The sequence below is a fragment of the Larimichthys crocea genome, chromosome XVI (genome assembly GCF_000972845.2).
Source record: "Larimichthys crocea isolate SSNF chromosome XVI, L_crocea_2.0, whole genome shotgun sequence".
Lineage (NCBI taxonomy): Eukaryota > Metazoa > Chordata > Actinopteri > Sciaenidae > Larimichthys > Larimichthys crocea.
This window is the reverse complement of record NC_040026.1, coordinates 14,633,861-14,660,460: the sequence shown is the minus strand read 5'-3', so window position 1 is coordinate 14,660,460 and position 26,600 is coordinate 14,633,861. Positions and strand designations below refer to the sequence as shown.

Here is a 26,600-nt window from a genome sequence, read left to right as displayed (position 1 = left end):
GCCTCTATATATCAAGCGAGAATTATGAGTCATAGGGACATCAGAAGCTGAATAGTATAATCATGGCAACTAAGTTGTAAGTAATCATAGGTCTGTTAGCAATGACTAATGACTGGTACTCTGGTATCACAAAGCTGGTTAGGAACTGAGTGTTTGTGGGTTTCTCTGGGTGGATTTCCTAACCAGCTATGAGTGCGTTGACATGACCAGAAACATGTCAAACCATTCAAAAGAAGGCTATAATAGCATATCCTTTTGCTTGAATATGTCTACCTGACCATAATATTGCATTTATGACTTAGGGTGCCTGAAATGTCTCTGAAACTGAGACTATCCAGGCGGATTCATGGACTAAACTCTGAAACTCTACCTGCTCTGTTCTGGCTTTGTTTATTTCATGTACCTAGCTTCTAAATCTGAGTCTGACTCACAGTTTACGCTGCAAAAGAAGTGTAATTTGGCTTGTGTCTGATGGTTTGAGAGAGGCAGAGAGGGACGGAGATAGCATTGGTTAAGAAACATAGACAGTGATCGAGAGTGAGGGAGCTAACCAAAGCCAGTTAATCAGGAAAGTAAAAAGTTATTTCGATTGTTTCACAAATAGACACACCCACACACACTGCTGCGATTCACCACAGCGTCTGATCCTGCCTGAATGTCCATTAGAACAGAGAGGTTCTGTTCTAATTAACAGCGTGTATGTGTTTTAAACTGACAATGACTGTTCTAATTAACAGCGTGTATGTGTTTTAAACTGACAATGATGGGTTTTATTCCCGTTCATCATGTCATTAAGTCCTAAATGGTGCTCTAACTTTCTCTGCGATCACTCATTTTGAATGTCAATATAGCCGCTCTCACAGCAACAGCTGCTGTCAGTTATGGACATTGGTGCCCAGAGCAAAGCTTCAGTGCGCAGGCATATGGAGGATGGAGACGCAGGGTTTAGAGAGGGATTGCAAGAGCAGTGTCACTTGTGCTGATTAACAGTGATCACCATCGCATCCATCAGACAGATCTCCTGTAAATACACAGACTTTACATTTCCTTTAATATCAGATATCTGATCATCAGTTGGCATAAGACCAGTTCATAATGGATATATTAGAAGGCATATCTTTTTAGTTCAAAGACTCTGTAAAAAATGATGCAGAGTCTGTTGTAAAGCAGAAGTGATGGCTGCCATCACTGTGTTTCAAAGCCAGCGTCTCAACATTACTACTTTGCATTCAAGATGCTAACAGCTCAGGACTGCTAGCCGTGGTGTGCATTTTGTGAGTCTTGTTCAAATCAGTCGTGCAGTTGTCGTGACAACAGAAACAAAAGGCTATGTGGATGACATCACCATCATTGCCTTAAAACAGAAAATCAGTGAACCCAGTCAGAACGAGGGAGGTGACAGAAGGTTATCTGCCTTCTTTTCTGACAACGTGACAACGGATCGCAGCTCTGTCTGATAAGATGAGACAGATGTTTTTCTGTGTCGGACATGTCTGTGATAAATGTCCTCTGCTTTCTTGACTTTCTGGTTTCATCACTCTTGCTCATTATTTGTGTGTTTTTTGCGGCGATGATTAAAGAATGAAAGGCGTCATGCTGCTCTAATGGAGATGTCTAGAGGAGGGATGGGTGTTAAAGCTGCACAAAGGGGGAATATGACAAAATCAATGACACCTTTCCCACTGCACTTATTCGTATTTCTCTCTTCCTCGTGTCCTAGTTTTCGCTCTGCCCCTCAGGCGCTCATTCGCCCCTCGCCTACTTTTCCTGTTCTCTTCCCCTCTCTGTATAGATTTTTCTCTTTCTCTTGCCCTTCCTCCTCTTTTTGACATATTTTGGCATCGTCTACATTCAAACTTTGGACAAAAGAGGGCACAAAAAAGAGACAGATGGAGAGACGAAAGCAGGAGGAGTAGAAGACAGATGGAGGGAGAGCAAGAAGATGGGAGGAGGAGGAAAGAGCAGTCGCTCTTGTTTCTTGCTGCAGGGCCATCCTACTTCATCTTATTATACAACCAATATTCATTTTACATAACTGTGGCTCTCTGACACTAAACCTAAGCTGTATCTCAGGCCCATCCTCTAACGCCTGGCTCCTGCTGCCTGGATCCTGCTGCCTGGATCCTGCTTTGTCATTCTGCTGCTGTTTTGTTATGTTGACAGTAGAGCTTGGATGGTTACCGCATAACCGCAGTATCATGCTAATATGAGCTCATTACTGTAATCACCACTTTATGTTTTCTATTCTCGACCAAACGCTCACTTATCTCCATCAGTAATCAGGAAACATTACTGATAAAGCTTTTTTTTTTTTTGGGTAAACATAACATTTCCCAGCCTGGTCCCAGACCCCTGAATTGCTGCCCACATCCTCATTGTATTTTCTCAGTTATTCACACAAGTCCTGTTGTGTTCTTTCGCGTCCATTTCCCTGGTAGCCAATTAAAGCTTTGTGCGCAGAATTCACCAGCAAGGGCTACACCAAATGTATGAGGTTTGATGTTAAGGACTGATGAATGGATGTAGACATGGAGGAAGGGTGTCATCAGTTAGGCTGGTCGGGGAGAACATGCCGAAGGCCGGGCAGAGGGAGTCTCAGAGTGGGGGGTTCTTTCTCAGATGCGTTTCCATCTGAGCTGCTTGAAGGCCCCCAGATAATACCTAGAATGACATGTGGAAGAGGTGTGCAGTGGATTGAATAGGAAGAGAGAATGAAGGGGATGTTGGGTAGTGTAGGAAAGTCAATGTATGAAGGAAGGGTGGGTCCAGAAAACTGAGGCAAACAGCTGTAGAGGTTTGCTTAACTGCTTAGCAGTTGTTATATTGTCTACTGAAAAGTTATGTCAACATGACATTCAGTAACTACTTATTGGTTTGGGCAAAACACCTCTATATAGGGGCTTCCTAGCAGCCTAATGGAGTGGTTAAAGCACATACCATAGAACGACAAGCCCTGTTTTTATTCGAACCGGAAACCTTTGCTGCATGTCTCTTCCTTTTTAATCTCACTGTCATCTGTTAAATAAAAGAAAAAATATCTAAACAACTGAATAAATACGGTTATATTCAGTGTTAGACTGCACTTTACGTTTGTAAAATTATGGGGAGCGCTAGTATAAGAAGAATATCGCTATTGGCGTATGATAGTATGGCCTCTTCCGCCTACTGGCTAATCTAAAAATTGTGGATCATTGGCAGACCTGAGGCGGGCTGAGTGACGCCTGGGTGTTCAAACAAGCCAGCACTTACCTGTCACACTGTTAATAATGCATAACTTCAATACTTAATATAATTTGATTAGGTTACTGTACCAGGCTGTTAACACGTTTATTTCTGCTGTGAAGTTGGACATTTAAACATGGCGGCTTATGAAGACTGACTCGTTCTGCAGCCAGCCTCAAGTGGACGTTTGAGGAACTGCAGTTTTTGGCACTTCCACATTGGCTTCACTTCACAGCCACGGAGGTTGCCGCTTGGTTTTTATATATAAAGAATATCTGCCAATATATCAATGCAGGATCTTTTTACACTCTAATATTGGCATTGGCCCCAAAAATCCAGTACGAGTCGGGCTCTAGAAACAGCCATAATAAACTGATTGTGATGAAGGTTGTGAAACGTGTTGTGAAAACACCTTTTCCTCTCGTATGGAATATCACTCATGATGTGCCAGGTCACAAGCTACAATCTCAGTTGACGACATCACAACTAGTAATTTGACTCCAAATAAAACGCATGCCCGACACTGACATTCAGTTTGAATACTCATGTTGTGTGTGTGTGTATGTGATGGTGGTGTCGGTGGGGCGGTTCATTAAATGGCGGTTAGCTGCCTAACCACTGGATGCACATATCATATCACTGTGGTGAGGAGAAACTCTACGTCACGGTCGACTCTAGCTTCTTCATTTTTGTTTGTTGTTGTTGTTTATCAGGAGGTTTAGGAGTGCACACTGCAGCAATTCTTTATTTATTTCACCTGACTCCTGTCTTTGTGTGTGTGTCTCATTGCTTACCCTCTCTCTCTTGCAGTGAGACTCCATGACAGCATTTCAGAGGAAGGCTTTCATTACCTAGTCTTTGACCTGTGAGTAGCGTCTGTACACACACACACACACACACACACACACTGACATTTTATCCATGCGTGTGACTGCGGTTCGTTTGTGTATGCTAACAACTTCTCCCTCTCTTGTGCCCCCCCCCTCCCGTCACCGTGTCTCTGTCTGTCTGTCTGACTGTCTGTCTTTTCTTCCTTCTCCTCTTTCTTTCATTCCTCCCTGCCCTCCCCCTCCCAGGGTGACAGGAGGAGAGCTGTTTGAAGACATTGTAGCCAGGGAGTACTACAGCGAGGCTGATGCCAGGTAAGTGCCTCACATGGAGCTGCTCTGAACATGCGAACACACACGCACACACACTGCCGCAAACCGCATAATCCCATTAAATATATGAATGCTCACTCTCGTTTTATGAGTGTGAACTAAACACGCAGGCACAGTGGTGGGTATAATTGGTTTGCTTGTATTCCTGTCAGCAAATGCATCCCCCTGTCAACAAGTGCATCAATATACTTGTGTGTGTCTCTCTTTGGCCACATGAGTCACTCTCCATCCTCCCTCAACAAAGCACTGAAACCATCAACATACATTTATAGCCGCTAATTTTCATGATTGATTAATTCTGTCAAATAAATGCTGGTTCAAGCGTCTGAAACATAAAGATTTGCTGCTTTTTTTCCCCTGTGTTATATTATTTGAAATTAAATATCTTTCAGGTTTGGCTTGTGGATTGGACAAAAGGAGCATTTTAAAGATGTCACTTTGACGTCTGTGAGATCGTACTGAGAATTTGACAGTATTTTCTGACATTTTGTTAACATTGTGACATTTAAGCTTTCTCTCCTTACTCCCCCTCCCTTTTTTCCTCCCTGTGGCTGTGTGGTGTGCAGCTTATGAAGTCTGTTATACAATTGGATTAGGGGGTCTTTGTCTGTTCACACACACACATGGGAGGTGGAGGGGGTTGGCTTTGGAAATAACACAAACCAAACCACATGGATTGAGCCTTGCTCTCTCTCTCCCTCTCCCTCTGTAGCTGGGCCTCGACCTTTAACCCATTAACCTTTTATAGAAACGTGACACGAACATGAGCCTCAAATATGGGAGGGGGGGGGGGTATGACACCACAGTGTGTTGGATTGTAATAAGGTGGTTTGGCTTGTAGGAACATTTTACAAGACTCATCATGAGCCAACACACACTCACTAGGCTAGTGTGAAAACATGCTCCCCAGCCAGAATTGAGAAATAATGGTATTAGCAGCAGCTGAATTGACGCCCCCATTATTAAAATTGCAACTGGGATAGAGATTTATTGACTGTGTGGTGTAAGACCTCCCACACACGTTTTGTTAGTATTGATTGTGTTAACTACCTTGATTATGTCTTTGAAAAATAATAGTGTGTAGTAAATGTTTGTTACGCAACTTAAAGTTCAGTCTTTAACAGGTGATTCTTCTGTTTTTACATGCTTGATGCTTTTTTTGGTCTATAAATGACCCAAAGGTATTCAAATTACAGTTATATAACCTAGAAAGCAGCAAATCCTCACATTTAAGAGGCTTTTATAAGGTACATTACAGCAAATAAACAAATCAGAATAGTCCGCTCTACATCCTATATTTAAAAGGGTTTTTTTCCCCACACTACTCTGTTCTGAAATTCATATTTCAGTTCCTAATATATAGATATAGACAGCGTTAACAGGTCTAACCTTTTTACGAGGCGTAGTTTCATGTTATTAATCGTGTAGTGAACAAAAATGTCTTCAAAAATGTCTGATTTTCCCTCCTAATGAAATACATCAGTTTTTAGGACCATACCATAATCCACCAGGCTTGGAGCAAACGCGCTGACGGATCATGTGGAGTACATGTGATTGTAATGAAGAGCAGTGACTGACACATCTTTCTCCCCGTTTGTCCCCTTTTCTCTCTCCGTAGTCATTGCATTAGTCAGATCTTGGAGAGTGTCAATCATATCCACCAGCATGATATTGTGCACAGAGACCTCAAGGTGAGTGGATGCCCGTTGCCGTGACAACCACACACACACACACACAGACACACACCTCTGCTCGTGGCCATGGCAACACACAGATGGCTCTTGGTTTCTCTGTCTCTCTCTTTTTTCCTCTGCATTTTTGCTTTTATCCTTTTTTTTATATATATATATTTCGCTCTCTCCCATCCGCTGCTTTTACCCTCTAAACGTCTATCTGTTCTCAGATCTGTCAGCTTGTCTGTTCAGGTCCGCAACTCTGTGTGTCAGTGTCTGAGTCTGTGCGTTAGTGTGTATCCGCATGCATGCGTGTTCATGTCGAGCACAGAGATGGTGAGTCATGATCACGTGGCGAGGGTTGGTCTCTCACCTGTGGCAAGGAAAAGACAAGGACTCAACCAGCACAGCACATGAACACACACACATACACACTTTGTACTGTTGTGAAGCGGGTCTATTATGAGAGACGAAGTGAAGGCATACATAAACCTCGGGAGTTGCTAGGACAACCCATGTGACATCACACCACCCATCGAGCAGCGGGGGAGGAGCTTGAATTGTCCCAAATTGCTGATAGGCTCAAATGTAAAAGAGTAGAGGAAGAATGCGTCTGTACGACCTCCAGTTTTCCACTTAACCCACTTTTAAGACGACGATGATGATGATGATCCTGGTAGGGAGGACGATAATAATATGTATTGGATTGTGGCTTTTCAAACAGAGCCCCGCAAAGGTGTGGAGAGAAAAAACCTCAAGGGGTGTCTCAGACACTTGTGGGCGGCTTTTTGTTTGTGTGTGTGTGTATGTGAGTGAGTGCGCACGCTCTGTGTCGGAGAATAACGCCATTACCTCGAGCGCTGCCTGTCTGATTTGTTGGCCTTTTATCCTGAGTGGGCTTTTACTGCGGCCATTTATGTCCTACTGCCCAAACAACGGCCATTTAGAACGCTGCCACACACGCTGCCTCTCGCTAAGTACACTTTCCATTTAGCATGCAGTCTGCAGCGCTGCCTAAATGACTCCCGAGTGGTTTCTATGGCTACGAACCCATGCCCATATAAGGCGTTGTGGAGATTTCTCAACCACCCATCCTCTCTCTACATCCTCCGTCTTTCCATCGCTTCTCACACCTTTTACCCCGCCCCCACACGAGCTGTGTCGAATACATCAAATATGAATATTTCTAAGAAAGAAGAGTGCCTGTCACTATCTGTCTCTCACTGTCTTGATCTCTTGTCCTACATTCTGCTTCACCGTGTGTGTGTTTGTGTGTGTGTCTCTCAGCCTGAGAACCTGTTGTTGGCCAGCAAGATGAAGGGAGCTGCAGTGAAGCTGGCAGACTTTGGCCTTGCTATTGAGGTGCAGGGAGACCAGCAGGCTTGGTTTGGTAAGAAAACACAAACAGTGACACACACACACACACATCAAACATGATGGAGCGTTAACTGATCTGTTATTCTATCTGGGTGTTAAGCACTCGATAGTTTTTTATGCTCAAGCATACAAATCACGGCTGATTAGACCCTCATTCATACAAATACACATACACGTGCACCTGCCCACTTGGAAGCCAAAAGAATATTTTGCACGAGCGTCGCTTAAGAGGCTCACAGACACTTTCCAGTTCATGCTTAGGTCATTGTGTCTTGGACAACGGCCAAGCTGTTAGCATTTGGCCCGACTCTCCAGCAGGGATGAGATGATTAACAGGTATTTGCTTGTTACTCTACTCGCATTGAAGTCCAGCAGGTCACTATCATCTGAACCACTCGCATAACTGCACAGAAATAGCCTTCATCAGAATTTTAATAAAAAGCATCTGTCGGACAGGGTTTGCGGGCACCCCCGGCTATCTATCCCCTGAAGTCCTGAGGAAGGATCCCTACGGGAAGCCTGTGGACATATGGGCTTGTGGTGAGTCTTTGGAGCAATAAACCTGTTGCAGACATCATAAATTAATCAATTTGACAGCCTTACTGTGAAAAAGGTAAGCTTCAGCTTATGTGTCTCTCTCAGAAAGTTTCGATAACCAGGTGTCCTGGACAGACATTACAACTTAAACAGTGAATATTGTCATTGTAAATGTGATTTTATATATATGAAATGCATAATTTGACTGTTTGTAACATGACCTCTTTGTTTTCTGTCAGGTGTTATTCTCTATATCTTGTTAGTGGGATACCCTCCATTCTGGGATGAAGATCAACACAAACTCTATCAGCAGATCAAAGCTGGAGCATACGATGTAAGTGGGCTTTGCGTGTGTGTGTGTGTGTTAGGTGTATATTTGTGAAGGGTGCAGTGCAGGGGTTTGCTAAGCAGTTTTTGAATGTTTAATAGTGTCCAATTGAGAGCCGGTCCAAAGCTATTGATCCTATCAGGGCCTCCCTGACGCATTGCAGAGGAGTGTGTGTGTCTGTGTCTGTGTCTCTGTGTGTGAGACAGAGAAACAGGGAAGGGGTATCCTCCTTCCTCAGTCTCTGGATAATCAAGTCACACTGCAGTTTCCAGACAGACTGGGGAAGTCTCAGGCAGTCTGTTTGGGAATTTACTCTTCGTAGAAAAAGGTTTAACAGACGTGCGTGTGTTCTCTTTAATCCAAAGAGAAAATTCTCAGTTTTGTTCTTGTATCAGTCTAGTTTTGACAAATTAATTCAAGACCCGGGGCCCAGATGGCGTGGATTAGCCTGAAACATGCGGAAGCAGACATGTATTGTTTCCAATTCGCTTTACTTTATTTATTACCCTCCCTTTCAACTGTTGCACACATTTTCTTTCTCCATTTTCTTTTTTTCTAAGTTCCCATCCCCAGAGTGGGACACAGTGACTCCAGAGGCGAAGAACCTGATCAACCAGATGTTGACCATTAACCCAGCCAAGAGAATTACTGCCGAACAGGCCCTCAAACACCCTTGGGTCTGCGTAAGTACTCACTCACCTAAGAATATTATTGGACGTATACAGGATGGTACATAAATCTGGACATACTCACACACAATACTGTAGATAGAATTACTATAATTGTTGCCTTCAAATAACTTTTTTCACCTCGTTTTGTCCTCCTGCAGCACCGTTCAACAGTGGCATCTATGATGCACAGACAGGAAACTGTCGAGTGTCTCCGCAAGTTCAATGCTCGCCGAAAACTCAAGGTACTCATACAAAATTCTGCCTTTGGTTATGTGGTAAATCTGCATATTTTAGAGTTAGTACAACCAAAAAAAAATCTTTGGGAACGCCCTGTTGGCTCACCTTGTAGAGCGTGTACAAAGGTTCAGTCCTTGCCTTTACTGCATGTCATTTCCCCTCTTTTGCCACTTTCCTGTTCTTCTTTAACTACCACTTTCAAAATTAAGCTCTCATATGATGGTGTTAGGGCTGGGTATCTAATCTCATTGAATTTTTTGGTCAATTCTTTAATCTGTTAGTTCCTAATTATATGAAATAATACCAATTTCAGACCATTTTAAATGTTCTTGGCCCTTTTTGTTTCAAGTTTTTGTAGCAAATATATATAAATATTTATACTTCTCAAAATAAAACAATACATAGCTTTGGCATGGACATAGAAACATCGTATCAGCAGCAGTATTGAAACGTTTTAAATGATACCTGGCTCTAGTTGCTGTAGTTTGCATTCACGGCCGTACATGCAAACTAATAGATCAAGTAGCAGTTGTTCTTTTTTGTCATATCATTTAAATTCATTTGCATAGAAGAACATGTTGCCAGACTTGGAGATGTGAAGACAAATAAATGGTTCATCGCAGTTTTACAGAGAACAAACAAACGCTCAGCCTTCACTGGATTTAGCTGTTGAAAAGAAGTGCACAGCAATGAAGGCGCTGCTGCTGCTAAAAAAGCCGAAAGATAAAAATGTTATTGTCCCGTTTTAGAAATGAATACAGAGCAGCGAGTCCAGAAGAAGAAGAAGAAAAAAATCCTGTTAAATAAAACAAAACTCCTTGCACTCATTATACCTCCCTCACTTCTCTCTCCTCCTTCCTCTCCTCCTCCAGGGAGCCATTCTCACCACCATGCTGGTGTCCAGAAACTTCTCAGGTGGGTGTGCCCTTCGCCCTCAGCCTCCCACGCAGCACATGCAATGGGAGAGGAGGAAGGAGAGTGGAAAGAGTCCTCTGCACCTCTTTTAACCCCCTCACCACACACACACACACACACACACACACACACACACACACACACACACACACGCACTCACCCACTCATCCTCAAAATAACAATATGTTTTTGTGTGCACAGGAGTTTGCTTGCTTACAACATTCAAACTGATATGAAATGTGAAGTTCCTCCGAGTCATGGTAGAAATAATGTATTGATAATGATGCATCCTGATTTGTGAGCAGGCTAAAATGTGATATTCATGTCATGTACCAGATTATATGTGGGCGCCAGTTACGTCCTTGTCCATGCTAATGTATTTCTCCCTGTGTGTTTGTGTGTGGGTGTGTGTGTGTGTGTGTGTGTGTGTGGGTGTGTGAGAGAGCTTGTGCTTGTGTGTCCCTCTCTTCTGCTGCCCATGGAGCGTTTGCATGTATGAGAGAAGGGAGCTTAGACTTTTATGAGATTTTTATGTTGGGGGCAAGTGTGGTGTTATAAAAACAGGTGACCGCTAAGATTCTGTGTTTTTATCTCAGTCCACTGAGAGTGACTTGTTTTCGATGAAACCTTGTTCTCAGCCTCTAAGTAATTGGTCAGTCGATGGCTAATGATTTCAACCCTGGGCCTAGGAAACCACAGGGGTGCACATGTTTGCTCTAGCCCATTTCTATCAAACCTTGTGATGTGTCTGGGCTGCGGCCAGCACACCCTGTAGCTTTCTAGGCCCATGATTGAACACCGTGAGGTAGATCTGCCTAATTTGCACAGCCCCTCCCAACTGTAGCATTTCTGTCCAATAGTGGGCCGGCAGCATACCAACTCTGCTGCTGCCGCCTCCTCCACGGCCTCACTGGCTCAGGAAGGTACGTCCCAGAGACACGCCCATCCTCTCCACACACAGTTACTTCTTTGGTTCATAGTACAGGGGTGGGAATCCATTACCACCCCCAAACTCTTGCATGCAGCCTCTGCCAGCATCTTCATGAACATTCACACACACATGCATGCATATTCACACACATTTTGTTCATTTAGGGTCTTATGGGTGTGTGTTGTCTTTGCTGTAATGCAAAGATATCACATTTTATGCACACAGTCATGTACATCAGCTTCACTTAATGGTAATCGATTCAACCTGCACTCCAAAGTGCTTTTTACATTTTACACCTCACCACCACTCAGCCTCGACCTTGTAACCCCCATTTCATCTCCCAAATTAGTTATGTCGTCACTTCTAGCAAGCTCCATCCTGACTTCCAGCTGACCCCATGTGCTCGTCCCTGTGCTCTCCACCCCTGGGCCCAGGGCTGTGAGGTTGGGCACAGGGCGGACTGGGGCAGGGGATGAGGAGAGGCATGTATCCTGGGGGCGGGAACTGACACTGCAGGGGGCCGGCAAGAGCTGGGTTGGCGTGCTGCCATCGTCCGACCTGGGTTTGGTGGGAAGGGAGTGAGGGTAGAGGTGGATGTTGAGGAGCTGAGGGGGAGAGAGGTTTAGACCGAGACGGATGGGAGTGCTGCCTTTTGGATCCTACTGTTGAAACAATCATCGTTATGCAGCCTTCCTGATGAATCCCCGGAGGTTAAAGGCATCCCACGTCTCATCTCCCCCCTCCTGAGGTCTGTTTTAGTACTTTCCAAAAAAGTGCCTCCTTAGAGGAATACCACAAGCCAATCGCGGTGGCAAACCTGCCACCACGATTGTCAAATACCCTGTGACATTTACCAGTTACTCTAACCACGAACAGAGAGATGGATCCATTTTGTTTTGAAAGTGCTAAAATCAGAGCTCGGCTCTCATCCTGCTGGGTGGGGACGGGTGGTGAAGGTCGGCGATTCCGATGGTGGCTCCATGGATTGAGTACATTAGAAATAGACAGTGTAGAGTGGACTGGATTTTCCGTCACCTTTTGATGAGAGAATCCTCTTTGCTCTGCACTGTGCATAAATCTTTCCATAGGTAACTAGGATCTATGTGTAGGTAGGATAAAGGTAAAATGTGAAAGGGTAGGTGACATCAGTGAAGAAGCCTAAGGGGAGGTGGGTGTTATTTCTGGAATGTGTGATTGGTGCGCTGAGATCCGGGGTGTTTGTGGTGGTTTGATTGTCAGCTAGAGCCCTCCGAATGCGGGCTTCCTCACTGAGACTGGACCAAGTTGCCTGTTTTGTAAGTTTCTGTGAATATCATGTGTGACATCATCACTTCAGACGGGACTCCTCAGCTCTCCTCTTTTCCTTTTTTTTTTTTTTTTTTTGGCTTTTGGTCCTTTTGATGATGTCACTCATCACTGTCCACAATCCTGGCACTTTCTTATTTTTTATTTTTAACTATAACTGCTTCCTTGCACATCTCTGTAGAGTATGGCTGAAGCAAGGCTTGGCAGTTTGCTCATGATGTTTCCTTTTTTTTTTAATGACATTTTAGCAAAAAATGTGACAGAAGTGTGCCTTTGAAGCATCTCTGTATGTTTCTAGAAAGATGTTTGCCTTGCTTTTCGCATGTGGGTGTCCTGTGTGGTTATATCTTGTAAAATGCTCTCGGGAGATAACAACTTCAGATGCTTTCTAATCCATCCTTCCCTGCTCATCATCGAGCTGGTATGCCGCTCAAGCAGCGCACGCTCCAACTGTGGGTCATCTTGACTCCGCTTATCCTGTCATGTGAAATTGGTGATTGTTCTCTCGATGAGCGGGGAAAGGAAGGACTTATTTAGAGAGCATATGAATGTGGTGGTCCCACGCTGTCAGAGTTAGCACCTCGATGGCTGTTTGGTAGAAGATGTAGCTGAAATTAAGAGCAGACGTTTGTGCTGGGAACAATCAGCTTCTCCTTTCCCTGGTTGTTGAATGAAAAAATCTGTTTTTAATTATTATTTTTTTTCCTTTGGATGCTGCATGGCCAGGACAAGATAGATAGAAGCTGCATATCGTCGCAACAGCCAAGATTAAGGAGCATGAGTTGTCACTTGATATTGTTTGCTGCTGTAAATGCTGTGCCCCTTATCTCTATCCTCATGTACTGAAATACTAAGCCCTCTCTTTCAACCCTCCCCCCCCTCTCTCCCCCTTCTTTCCCCTCTCCCATTTCTTATTGGAAGGTAAGAAACACAAGATAAGATTTTTGGAACCAGTGTGTTGTCAGTAGAAAACGGGAGAAAAGGAAGCAATAGACAGCTGAGAGCTTTAGACTGAAAGGAAAAGTGACTTGGGCCCTTAAAAGAAATCAATGATTTACATTAACCTAGCTCATTGCCATCAGTCCTGGCGGCAGTTTGAGTCTGACCATCACTCTCTTTTTAGATCTGCTGGGGTCTTCCAGACAGGAAATGGATTGAGGAAGTTTACTTTGCTCTCAGGTTTCTCTTTTATCCCCAGATGGCAATGAATGGATTATGATGTTGAATGGGTTTTGCAGAGTGTAGCAGCTTGTACAGCCAAAAGGGGGTTGGGGGGACTGGAATCCATTGAATGCATGTTTATTCTCTGGCATCAATTTCTAGACTAAGGTTTAAGTATTGGGGTTTCATAGATATTGACAAATTGCAGGTCTAGTTTTTTTTCTTTTTGCTCAAGTTGCGGATTTCTCAAAAAGAGCTGTTTGGATTGGATGCTGTCGTCAACAGTAAAACTCTACCTGTTTCTCTCCCTTTTTTTATTTTATTATTTATTTATTTATTTATTTTACAGCATGCAAAAGTTTACTCAACAAGAAGTCAGATTCTGCTAAGGTAAGTTTGTCTCGTCACCTCTCTGCCCTGTTTTGTTCTACTACACTGTGTCCTCTCTCTCTCCTCTGTTAGCTGACCCCCTTTTATTTTAACTCTGTTCTTTTTCTGTCTCACTCAGACTCACTTCCTCTTACGTGTATTATATCGAAACCATTTAAAAAAAAAAAAAAAAAATATATATATATAATATATATATAATAATATATATATATATATATATATAGATAATATAATATATATATAAGATATATAGATATATATATATAGAGGCTCAAAGTTCACATTCATTTCAATCTAGGATTATGCTACACCTCAGGGTTTCTCAACCTTTTTTTAGATCCCAGAATCCCATCCACGAGTTTGAGAAACTCTGTTTAATTTTTTCCCCAGTTTCAGTCACATTCTTGTGTATAATTATCAGTCAATGTATGTTGATTTTCTTATTTCACCTTTTAGTCTGTCTCAGTCAGAGGTTTCCTGCTCTTTTTTTCCTTTTTTCTTTTCCCTGAGCAGTCTCAGTCATTCTCTGCTGCTATTAAGCATCTCTCTCCCCTCTCCTCCCCTCTCTCTCTCTCCCCTGCCCCAGGGGTCTCTCTGTGCAGTTAAGTGGCGGAGGCATAGAGAGTTAGTGAGGCAGTAAAAAGGATGATCTAGAGGCCATTCTGTGGCACTCACCCTCTCATTTACCCTGTTAGCTCTCAACAGCCTGGGAGCCTCGACCAACATTAGCCCCATTCCCTAAAAGGCGTATAATTCTAATGCATTTGTGTGTGTGTGTTTGTGTGTGTGTCTGTGTGTGTGTGTGTGTGTGTGTATGTATGTATGCGTGCGTGTAACGTATGTGTTCACTTTGGGTGTCTGCGTTCTCGTCCCAGCCTTCTACCAACAACAGTAAGAACAGTATAGTGAGCGCCATCAATGCCCTGAAAGACACCAACATGGCAACCAACGCCCAGATGGTACAGTAGGCCGCCGCAGTGTCGGTTCCCGCCTCCTAACCCTCCCCCCCACCACCACTCCCACCACCGTCACCTCCTCCCAATACATACACACAGTAGTTGCATAGTAGCCCGTTGTGCCTCATCCGCCATCATCATAGTCGCTGCTTGTCATTCTTCATCTACCATCCAGGAGGTGTTGCACCGTAACATTCCCTGTCCCGGTAGTACCCATTTTACCTCCCCCCAAGCTGCACATGTGCTCCTGAAATAAAAGCCTCTTCTGATTGATGGAAACGATTTAAAAACACTCATCATTACTTTGAATCTCAGGCTGCACATGTGCACCTTTTTAGGTTTCTAAGGAGCATGAACTTGTCTTTAGGATGAATGCCTCCAAAGTGGCAGCAGAGAGCTGTAGAGTTGTGGTTTAGTTAGTTACGGCTGCTGATGTCTAAGTAGAATTTATCACCTAATGGCCTCTGTGTTATTCGCTTTTTCTCCCACGCTTAACCAGCTATCCTCATAACTTTCACACTGAAGTCAGCACCGCCTTGCAACCATCTATCCTAACGTCTTAGTTTCTTTTTTTTTTTGTTAGCCCATCTAACCATCTTTCTCACTATATAACCTGTTTATCTTACCGCCTTTAACCTCCCCAACGACATCCTTACCATACTGCTGAACTTTAATCGTTGTGCTCTTGTCCAGTATTAGCATGTTGTGATTTTAAGATGCTTTTCTAGCATGCATTACGTCTTACATCTTGTACTGGTGTGGTTACATAATACACACATGTCTGGTAAGGTGGTGCTTCTCAACTGGTGGTGCAGGACCCCAAAGGAGGCCTGGGCAATATGGCTGAAATCAATATCAGAATATTAATTCGAATATTTTAATAGTAGATTTTGTATGTTGTGGCAAACGTGCATTAAATCAATACAAAGAAACCACTTTTATGTATTTTGTTTATCAATTAACCGTTGAAGCCTCAAAGAATTCAAAGAACGATGTCATCCGTTCTCTGTTAGCAGCTTCTTTTTGGGTTTAGATGTGTTGGTTGGATAAAACCTGAAAGACTGTGTGAAACCAGGATATTGCTTTATTTTTGTAGAACAAATGATTCAACGTGAAAAAATTTCAGATAAGTCAATGATTAAAATAATCGTAAGTTGCAGCCGTCTATAACGTGTGTAAAACAAAAACGCAGTAATGTCTTTTCTTTGCTTTTAATTATATTTTTCACATAATTTCATTAAATTAGCTTAAAGTCTTTTGTAAAACAACAGCACAGTTCCATTAGATCATCACAATACTATGACAAATGAATGTGCAAAGATCTTCAGAAATATTCACTGGCTTCTCTAATGTGGTTTCCTTCATCTTCTGTGAATACTTTTGGTTTTGGGTTCTTGGTCAGACTAAACAAGCAGTTTGAATATATCAGCTCGGATGTGATAAAGCATTTCTCACTATCATCTGGCATTTTATAGACCACATAATCCACAAAATAATAGATAATTAAAATAATCGCTTTCATATTGAGTCATCTCCCAGCCCTAGCCACAGGTGCTCTTGACAGTTTCAAAGACAAACCAACTCTTAGGAAGGAGATGTTGTTAGGTTACGACCCCCTGTATGGGGCCCATTTTGAAGCCAGTTGAGAGGCTCTGGTTCAGGGTTAAGACGTGCTGGACTAACTGCTCTGTTCTGCATCGCAGGAATCTCAGAGCACAGTGGTGCACAACCCCCCTGATGGAGTCAAGGTGAGACGTGTGTTGTGTCTGTCTTGAAAGCATCGCACATCACCCAGCCGCTTCACTCTCAGGCCCGTCGGACTAGAAGCTGGCTGTGTTAATCTTTCTGTCCGTCTGTCTGCACTCAACAGGGATCAACAGAGAGCAATGCCACCAACGACGAGGAGGAAATGAAAGGTAGGAAAGGTACTCAAGTGTTTTCTTCCCTTTTTCCTGTTCTTATCCGCTCTTTCTTTCTCTGTCTCCCATCTAGTGAAGTGTGTGTATTTGACTGTAGTGACTGGCAGGTGTGTCGAGATGCAACATGTATCTCTCACACTCTTGACCGTGTGCCTGCGGTGTGTGTACGTACGTATTTATCGTGTGTCTGGCTGCGTTTTGTGTGTGTGTTCTAGCGGACAGTTCGGCGCTGAGTCAGAGCAGCGCCACAGAGGAGATGCCCCCACTTCTGCCCTCACCTCAAAGCTCACCTGCCAGTAAGTTTATCCATGGCAACCAGAAGCTGTACGGTCGCCACTGGCAAGGACCTAACACCCCCCCACCCCCCAACCACCCTCTTCCCCCACTCCCACCCTGGCTTTTTGTAGTCACTGGCAATGACGTCTTACATCTTTGAGCTCCCTCACTCTGATCCACCAAGCTTTTTTGAGGGTTCCCACTGGTTTTGGAATTTGTGGAATAGTTTTTTCATTTCTGTTTCTTCAGGAAAACTCAGGGAACATCATAGACTTTGTATTGATTTGATTGATTTAAAGGATAATTCCAGTTTATTACAACTTGGATCTTATTTTCAGATGTCATTCAAGTTGGTAATAATACTCACCAAGTTTATTTCTGTGATCTTGGAATCATGAAAAACAAGTCAGGCGAGACACAAGCAGTCAGACAAGTTCTCTCTGTACACAAGTAATCGCGTTAGCTTGATTTGATTGTGGATGATTTGGCAAGTTTGGATTTTCCGCTTTAAGAGCCAGCTTAGTTTTTTCTGCAGCTGTTGTCTGAGCAAGCGAGCGTATTCAGTTAGCTGGTTTATGGCTGAATCATTATTTTAAAAATTCCCATGAATAAACCAATTTCAAGATACAAATTACTCTTTTTATTAAGAACATTTCTCATTAAGAACATTTTGTTTGACAACAAACAACCTTTTGTCTGCCTGTTAAAAGACTGATAGAACCAGAAAACTTGACATTTAAAGGTCCGGTGTGTCAGATTTAGGAAGCTCCATCAGAATATGACAGAAATTCGTTGTGTTCTCCAATTTCCCAGAAAAGACTAACTAAATACTGGCTCTGTGTCAGGCCTTTCGTGTTTTTTCACAGATTTCATACCTCAATTTAAGGTATCTGCATAAAAGTCATTGTGCAGTAAAATGAAGCCAGTGCACTGACAGTATAAAGAGTTTCCAAAAAGGTTTAAAATCTGCGGCAGCTGCCACCACATTGGCTGTCCTGCCTCTTGCACCTCCCAGTTAATCAAAAAAAAAAAATCAGCAAAGACGTGGATCATTGGCTGACCTGAGGTGGGCTGGGCTGAATGATGCCTGGTTGCTCGAACAAGCCACCTGTAACAGCACATGTGTAACGTAAAACTTTAATATAATTTGAACAGGTGAGTTATATAAAATTTCAGACTCAGTACAGTTGTCATGAATAGGGAAATTAGCTACAGAGACCAAAACATTTTTTAGTACCAGACATGTTTATTTCTGCTGTGAAGTTGGACATTTTAACATGGGGACTTATGGAGACTGACTTGTACTGTAGCCAACCTCAAGTGGACGTTTGAGGAACTGCAGTTTTTGGCACTTCCGCATTCACTTCACTTCACATCCTCGTAGTTTGCCGTTGAGAGCACCGTTCTCTGAATATGTAACCCGCCTTTATGAATGTAACTGAAACGATAAAAGTGTATTTATTTAATAGATTGGATCAGTCACGTTCTTTGATACTCGATCTGCTCAGTAAAGTCAGTATCGCCTGTGATACCGGCATGATCAATAAATAGTTGAGACCGTCAATGAAACAAGTTGTAATAAGGTGGAATATCCCTTTTAACCCGGGATGCATTACCAGAGGTATTGTTTGTTTACACCCTGATTGCAGGTGCTCATTTCCTGCAGTGTATGTCCATTATACTTTCCATTATGTGCTCGCATCTTAAGAACAAGACTGCATTTTAAACTGCTTCATTACCTGAACTTCTCTGTACTCAAACTTTTTTTCCAAAAAAAGAAAAACAAAAAAAACAGCAGAGACTTTTTTTTAGGTCGCTGTTGACCTAATTATGTGAAGTCATTAAAAAAAAAAAAAACTTTTTCATCAGGGCCACTGTGGGAACCCTGAAATTTGTGTGTGTGTGTGTGTGTGTGTGTGTGTGTGCGTGTGTGTGTTTCTTGGTGATCACTGCATCTATCCCCTTGTCCTCCTAATGTGACAGCTCCAGCTGGAGGAAGCATTGCTTACCTTGCAGCTGGGTGTCCTAAACCCGGCCTCTCAGTCTGACAGGCCCTGCTGCCTGTCTGACTTTCCCGGAGTCCATGCACACACCATAGAGCATCAGGTTTCTCTTTGTCCTCACATCGTCTTCTCCATTTTCCTCTCCTCTCTAATGCTTTATTCTCTGTAATCTTTTCTCCTAATTTATTCCCCATTTCTCTCTTTTTCGCTACAACGTTATCTCCTATGCCTCTTTCCTCTCACAAATCTTCCCCTCCTCTAATCTCATCTGTCCACCTCTTGCCCCTCGACTCCTGCTCTCTCTCGTCAGACACACCTGCACTTACAGGAAAGTCTGATCTGTCTTTCTGTCTTCCTGTCTTTACTCCTGTTTTCTGTAATCCACTCCCATCGTCCTTCCTTCCTGAACATGCCAAGACTCCCCCAACACAAGTTCATAGCAGACAATTGCTTCGATCCTGTCTTTGCTGGGTGCTGCGGTTCATCAGACGAGGCTTTTATTAATGTATACGAGCATAGAGAGTAGACGAGAGCAGAGCAGGCAGTTAAATGACTTCACACATCACACGGCATCACGATCAGAGCTGTTCTGATCTCGCTTCCAGCTGCCATCCTGTCCTCATGTTACCCATCTGCATGTCTGTCATGAACTAAACCCACATTAGCTCTGAGTGTTTTTATTTCTCACTGATTTCTAACCCACGCCAGCTTTCACGTTCAGTTTTATCACTTTATTGTTTGTTTTTTTACTCATTACTGCATGCCGTGTTGTGTGTTTGGATGATCACATGTACGTTTCTGTCATCCTTTTTGTCATCCATCCACGTGTTTTTGTGTTTGTTGACCACCCCGTTGTGTGTTTCAGTTCCACCGCATGACGTAAAGCGCATGGCATGGAACAGCACAGGCAACAGCTCCTGCCCTGACTCTGAGCTCTCACAGTCCTCCATGCCTGCCGCTCCACTAGGGAGCAACACTGTCGCTGCTGTAAACAACACTAAGCAGAGTAAGAACACAGTCTTGACTAACTGACCTCAGCTTTATCCTTTGCTGTCTACTCACTGTAGCTGTTGCACACTAAAACCTCTCATCACAGTCATCTAGTCAGGGTGTTAAATCTCAGCTTGGCTTTTTCATTTTTCCTTGCGAATAACTCATGTCACATACTCACACATATTATCAGACCACGAACAGCTGGCTTGATATATGTTCAGGTCTTGAAACCGTTCATCTACATTGGCCAAAAAGACCAACAACATGTCCACAAACAGCGGTAGTTTTTCAGCAAACGTTACAGGAGTAAATAGTGTATTTGTTGGGGACTACTTCCAGCCGTGGATTAATACACATTTGGTGCTCTATTGAGCATTTAAGCCAGCAGGATGCTGTATGTGGCATTGAGTCAAAATCTACATGCCTGTGTTCATTGTAACGAGGGACACGTCACCCGGTGTTGTTCGTTGATTTGTTTTTTAATTAGTTTCTGGAACAACGATGGAAAATGCAGCGTGTCAGGCTACGGCTCCGCAGATGATACTCGTTGTTAGGATCAGTCCGCTGTTGGTTTTTGGGATTTGTTGACATGAGGAACAATATATCAGCAGACTGCTCCTTTGAGGTGGCTTTTTGGAGAAGGGAGAGTTATGTGGTGTTGAAACCTTTCATGTGGTTTCATTGATGTTTTTTAAATTGTACGCGTGGCAATGTTACACGCACTACTCAGACATCTGAATAGGGCTCATTAATATTGATTAAAGTCAGTTTAAGGGTTGTTTTGCACAGCTGGTTCTCTTTGTTGGAAGAAAGTAAGATTTTCTCTAATTATATAATTCAAATTCTGTTTTATTTATTTATTTGTCAGTAATCATAATCAGAAGCAGCCATTAGTATAACACAGTATAAATATATATCAATCTATTTAAGTTTTAATGACACGTTCATGGTTGAGCTTGAAAGTTTTTCTTAATTTTTATATATGTTAACTCAAAGGTCACTAATCTCTATCTTTTTCTGGAGCTTTCAGTCATGTCGTGGTCTGTAGTATGGCACGTTTGCTGAGTTGTGAATGGACCTCGAGTGAAGATCCCTCGTTCTTTTTAGGCGTACGGTGTTTACACGCAGACTTTGTTGTGTCTTTGCTTTGGCGGCGCTCACACAGCAGAGAGTAGTCAGTTTTTGTGTCGCACAGAAGGCGAGAAGCAGAGCGAAAGACAAGAAGGTGAGAAGCAGAGCGACAGACGACGTGACGAGGGTCAAGCTGCTTCGGACGGGTTTAAGGGACGAGTGTCGAGCTTGTAGCCACAGAGGAAAGAGAGCAGAGAGAGAAACTGTCATCACGCAGAATCACCACATAGTTAATTGTTGTCTCAGCTTCTAACTGACTTCTCATCACTTACCATCTGTCTGCTTCTTTCTCTCGCCTGCTCTTTCTGTAGCTCGTAAACAGGAGATCATCAAGATAACGGAGCAGCTGATTGAAGCGATCAACAATGGAGATTTCGATGCCTACACGTAAGTACGACTGCATGAGTATGATGAAAAACAGTGGACAAATCAGGGATTCAGTGCTTTATATTTTATCCTTGGGGCTTTTTACGCTCTGTTTCTCGGCTCTAATGTCGCCATCTTTTCACCAACTCTTACTTTCTCACCCGTCTCCTTTTCTTCCTCAGGAGGATTTGCGATCCTGGACTCACCTCTTTTGAACCGGAGGCCCTGGGGAACCTGGTGGAGGGCATGGACTTTCACAAGTTCTACTTTGAAAACCGTGAGTCTCCTCTTGTGTACACACACAATGCATCCATTAAATTCATTTATACATCACTTGGTAAAATGTCAGAAAATTGTGAAATTTTTCACTCTCATAAAAACTATCGCCATAAAATCACATTTGAAATGCTGCTACATTAATTTTTGGGGAAATATCTAATATATAAAACAATTCATTACTACTTGATGGATACATATGTACTTTACATACAGAAAAAAGAAACCTCTTTCTGGTAATTAATTACTGCCTTTCTCTGTTTATTTTATTCAGTGCTGAGCAAGAACAGCAAGCCCGTGCACACCACCCTGCTCAACCCACACGTCCACCTGATCGGCGAGGACGCCGCCTGCATCGCCTACATCCGGCTCACACAGTTTGTGGACACCACGGGCCGCCCTCGCTCCAGCCAGTCGGAGGAGACCCGGGTGTGGCATCGTCGCGATGGCAAGTGGCTCAATGTTCACTTCCACTGCTCAGGAGCACCTGCTGCACCACTACAGTGATCAGGTAACATCAATTCATACTGAAGACACTCAGTTGTTAAAGGCTTGTTTTACCAGCGCTGAACCAACCAATAAGTCGGATTTTGTTGTTTGTCTCTGTATTAAAAGAGCTGTCAGTCACTTGGCAGTTCATAATCGTGTTTTGATGGTGAAGATGATTCACTGGATCACAGATTGTGTCTTAAAGGAGAAAATCTGGTTTATTTTAACTCATTTTCACAGCTTTGGCCATTAGTTCTGTCTGTTATGATAACATGGCATCAGGAACACACCAAACATCTCACTCAGCACAAATTGTACAATAAAGCAAAATCCCCACCAGCATTTGGTCCATTTCACATTCAGACCTCACCAGGAGCGTTTCAGGAATATTTTGCCCAGCAGGCTTTGTAAACTTGCTCAGATTTGGTCATTTGTCCTGGTTTTTCTAAATATGTAAATGTGCTATCTAGTATATTATTTCCCTTTCTTTGCCTCTGAAACGGACCACAGCTTCTGGTCGGGTTTGAAGCTCTGACTAGAACTCCTGCGAGTAGCTCCGGCGGCTGCGGTGCAAGCAGAACGCATTGCCTCCATATCAGGTAGTATTTGGCCGTAATGTTGGTAAAATAAATCAATAAGTCAGTCTGTAAACCGTGATCGATGTCAGACAACAGGAATAATTTTACTCTCCGTCCTTATTTCCTCCTCTAAATAAGTTTGTCTAACTTGTCTGAGGACATCCTGGTGGCCTTGGCGGTTCAGAAGCTGCCATGTAATCACAACGTCCCCAGAATGAAGTCCAGCTGGGGACGTTGTCCCTCTGCCACCCCATGTTCTCACCTCATTTCCTGTCAAATAAAAAAAAAAATCAGGTTGTGATTCTTTTTGGCATCAGTCCCACATTTTGGCGATGAACTTTCTGAGTCCAAAGTTATTGTTACTGATAGAAACGATGGCCAAAAGATACAAAAATAAATTGCAGAAAGACATTGGAATCATTCTTGAATCTGTCCTGGGTTTATTCCAAACACTTCTTTAGCCTCTAGTGAAGCATCTTGTCAAAATAATAAAAAATAATTTGCTCCTCTTCTCCTCCTCCCAGTGGTCCTGAGCCTCCAGTCTACTGGAGTGTGTGTTTTGGGGGGCAGTTTTTTTCAGCGAGCGTGTTTAAGAGGCACGTCCTCTGCGTGGATTGGCTAGTGCCAGGAGCCCGGCCGGGCGAGATCGCATCCCTCTCCACGATACCAACCAATCCTGTCCCCCCTTTGACCTGCTGGGGGCCGGCTGAACACAAGACACCGCCCCCATGGGATGATGCATGCATCTGGCGCCTGATTGGAGGGCGCGTCTTTGCCCTCTATCCCTCCCCTGGCAGCCATCTTTTTTCTGCCCGCGCGAGATGAGACGTCCTGCGTGAGGAGAGGATTTACAGTTGAACTTGTGACAGTTTATGAGTATGAGTTATGAATATGCTGTGTAAATTATGACTAGATGTACCAGAAACCACCAAAACCCAACCAGGCATTTATATTCACTATCTAATAAGGGAGGAACAGAAAGGGAGTGTGAGGTTAGCAACTGAGATTTCGGACACATTTTTTGGCATTCTAGGGATTACCGGGTAGAAAAGTGTTGTGCTCGTTACCCGGACGTTGGTGTAAAGATGTAGGGAGATTTTCCCCAACTGAATTTTAGTGGGAAGGAAAAAAAATCAAGTCCGCTCAGTCAGAGAACTTGATGACGAGAGAAACTTGATATCAAAAACATGAAGCACCAAAGTGTAGAACTTTAGGCTTTTTATGTGTTTATGTGTTTTCGTTTGTGTGCTTGTTTTCCGACCGAACGGAAAATCGTGTTGTGGGATTTACGTGGGAGGGGTGGGATTGGGCGGGGGGGCGGCGTCTGATTTGAGGTTACACGTTTTTGTTGTGTTTTTAGCGTCCTGTTCCCTTTGCGTTTCTGTGAATAACCGGAGCCTCAATTTTTTTTGTTTTTTTTGTTTTTTTATGTCAGACTGATCATGTATTCGAGGCTCCTTTTTTTTTTTTTTAAAGCAGCTGAGCTGGGATTTTATTGTGCAAGTTTCAAAGCTAACCTGCGCGTGTTAACACGTTCTGTTGTGTCTGTATGCAGTGGAGGGAGAGAGTGAGCCGGGAAAAGGCGTCTGCGTTTTGCATGTTTGCCCGCCGCCTCTCCCTCATTCACCCTTTCCCCGACCTCTCTCTCTCCGTTTTTCTCTCTCTTAAACCATTCCCTCTTTTAACCCACCCCCCCACTCCTTTTCTCTGCTTTCTGCAAGGGCCTGGTTTGTTTATAATCACTGTGTAAATACAGTGTATGTATAGATATATGTAGAAAAGTGTAATATATGTACATGTATCTAAGAGACACTCATCCTGTGCATCTGGGCATGGGAACCACCCCATGACCTCTGTGACCCCCTGATCTAGTTTAGGAGCAACATTTTCCTCACTGATTTCAATTTTTCTTTTAATTCTCCTCCTTAAAGTACTTCCTTAAAATATCGGTAGCTCTTGATGATTCACGACGAGCATGAACACACACTGACGTGGGCTACCAGCTCTAGTCCCGTGGCCGTAAGACTGTTTTTAGAGACGGGGAATAAAAGAAATAACAGGTTGAAAATAGCTTGACCCCTCCGCCCAACAAGACTTTTTAAACATGAAGACCTTCATCGTAGTGTCCTTAACTCCTGATCCCACAATGCTGTGAGCCGTCTCTTCATATCATATGCACACACACGCACGCCTGGTGGTGTGTTTAGGCTTTGTAACATATCTGCACCACTGCTGTGTGACCACGGTGCCACCCTTGCTGTGCTGCTTAATTGTCTCCATCCATCCACGACAGTCGTATCTTAAACCCCCCTCCCCCCCTTTCTCCCTTGAAATCTATTTCCCTCCCTGTGTACCAACGAGTCCCTACTCTTGAGATGTTTATTTGTACCTCTCTCTGTTGTTTCTCTGTTCCCGTGTTACTGGTTTGAGTTTTTTTGTTGTCGTCGCTGTTGCTGTTAACTTTGTCGTTTGGTAATTTGCCGATCTGCCAAGCTGGAGTTCTGCACTCTCCCTCACACACAGGAAAAGAAATGAAGAAGAAGAAGGGAAAAAAATAGAGGGAGGAAGTAAAAGACAACACAAAAATTACAGATTGAGTGATCACAGATGGATCAGGACTAAAAAAATATTTATTAATGTAATCTACCCTTGGTGGTTTTAAATCGTGCCTGCTCAGTTTAGAGGAGTTTTGAAAGCCAGAGAGAGAAAGAGTTGGTGTGGGTGTACAGGTTTTTGTGACCTACACTGTCGAACCAGAGCGGGAGACCTAGTTATATGCATGTTTCAGTTACACATTTCTACCATGTACCTACCTGAATAAGGATGGAGCTAGTGTTAATATATAATATTTGCATCTTTTGAAATAAGAATTTCCTCCATCCAGAATGTTGAATAGGTGACATGAAAAATACAAAAAAACGCAAAATTTTTAAAAAAAGGATTCAGGAGCCGTAGCTTGGTATGAGGCCCTCGATGTTAGCGTTTTCCCTGCGTTGTAATGATATACTATTGGGCTGCGCTTTCTCCCCCAGCCTTCACATGGATGCTGGAGTTTTTTTGCATGATCATGATGTACAATGAAATACAACCATGAATTGACGACTATCAAGTGTTTGTCTGAGTGTTAGTTGGTCTTCATCATAGCTTTGTTATTCTTCAAACTTGGATCTTGAAAGTATTTAATAAAAATACTATTTCAGCACTGGTTTGTCTCTTTCGACTTGTTTATTTGCCGCTAACTTGTCATGCCTAATTTAGCTTTTGCGGTCATACGGAAACATTTCATTGTCCCCTCTCCAACAAATTATCTTATTGGTAAGGCATCCATTCCCTGGAATTGTGCTCCATCTATCCTGAGACTGCCAAAACAGTTTTGTGTTTACCCTGGTTGCTTTGTAACACTATGAACCTCACACTTGTCTTTTTCCAAATTGACAGCATTATTTTTGTTTTTCTATTTAGCCTAATAAATGGACATTTTTGACATTTTGAGCTTGGATTTCATCAGCACAGTCTCAGCCTGAAATCACCAAATTTGGACCTAATAAGAGATATGCAACGCACGTCTCTGATTATGTAACTGCTAAATATTATGAAACATTGATTAGTCATGGTGTATATCTGCTCATGTAGTCTCTTGGCCGATTTTAGCAAAGGAAAGTAGTTAGTCTAAGGAGCTGTTTAGCATAAAAGGTTTTTATTTAAG

The 26,600-nt window shown here is 43.1% G+C and overlaps 1 protein-coding gene across 16 annotated transcripts in view; it reads left to right on the top strand.

Annotated features, from left to right (window-relative positions):
* LOC104921044 (calcium/calmodulin-dependent protein kinase type II subunit gamma) overlaps nucleotides 1-26,099 on the top strand; it is a 35,072-nt gene extending 8,973 nt beyond the window's left edge. The window contains exons 4-23 of one of the 16 annotated variants that reach the window (XM_027289537.1): nucleotides 4,033-4,087; nucleotides 4,299-4,364; nucleotides 6,001-6,073; nucleotides 7,343-7,445; nucleotides 7,889-7,972; nucleotides 8,209-8,303; nucleotides 8,858-8,980; nucleotides 9,127-9,210; nucleotides 10,078-10,120; nucleotides 10,981-11,043; nucleotides 13,867-13,907; nucleotides 14,783-14,866; nucleotides 16,567-16,611; nucleotides 16,734-16,788; nucleotides 16,998-17,078; nucleotides 19,927-20,067; nucleotides 21,497-21,572; nucleotides 21,734-21,828; nucleotides 22,102-22,338; nucleotides 23,419-26,099. In XM_027289537.1, the coding sequence (XP_027145338.1) occupies nucleotides 4,033-4,087; nucleotides 4,299-4,364; nucleotides 6,001-6,073; nucleotides 7,343-7,445; nucleotides 7,889-7,972; nucleotides 8,209-8,303; nucleotides 8,858-8,980; nucleotides 9,127-9,210; nucleotides 10,078-10,120; nucleotides 10,981-11,043; nucleotides 13,867-13,907; nucleotides 14,783-14,866; nucleotides 16,567-16,611; nucleotides 16,734-16,788; nucleotides 16,998-17,078; nucleotides 19,927-20,067; nucleotides 21,497-21,572; nucleotides 21,734-21,828; nucleotides 22,102-22,334 (1,640 nt within the window). In that variant the 3' untranslated portion in view covers nucleotides 22,335-22,338; nucleotides 23,419-26,099. The remainder of the gene's footprint in view (nucleotides 1-4,032; nucleotides 4,088-4,298; nucleotides 4,365-6,000; nucleotides 6,074-7,342; nucleotides 7,446-7,888; nucleotides 7,973-8,208; nucleotides 8,304-8,857; nucleotides 8,981-9,126; nucleotides 9,211-10,077; nucleotides 10,121-10,980; nucleotides 11,044-13,866; nucleotides 13,908-14,782; nucleotides 14,867-16,566; nucleotides 16,612-16,733; nucleotides 16,789-16,997; nucleotides 17,079-19,926; nucleotides 20,068-21,496; nucleotides 21,573-21,733; nucleotides 21,829-22,101; nucleotides 22,339-23,418) is intronic. The other 15 variants (XM_027289538.1, XM_027289539.1, XM_027289540.1 and 12 more) reach the window with 15 other exon arrangements.
* Nucleotides 26,100-26,600: the final 501 nt, after the last annotated feature.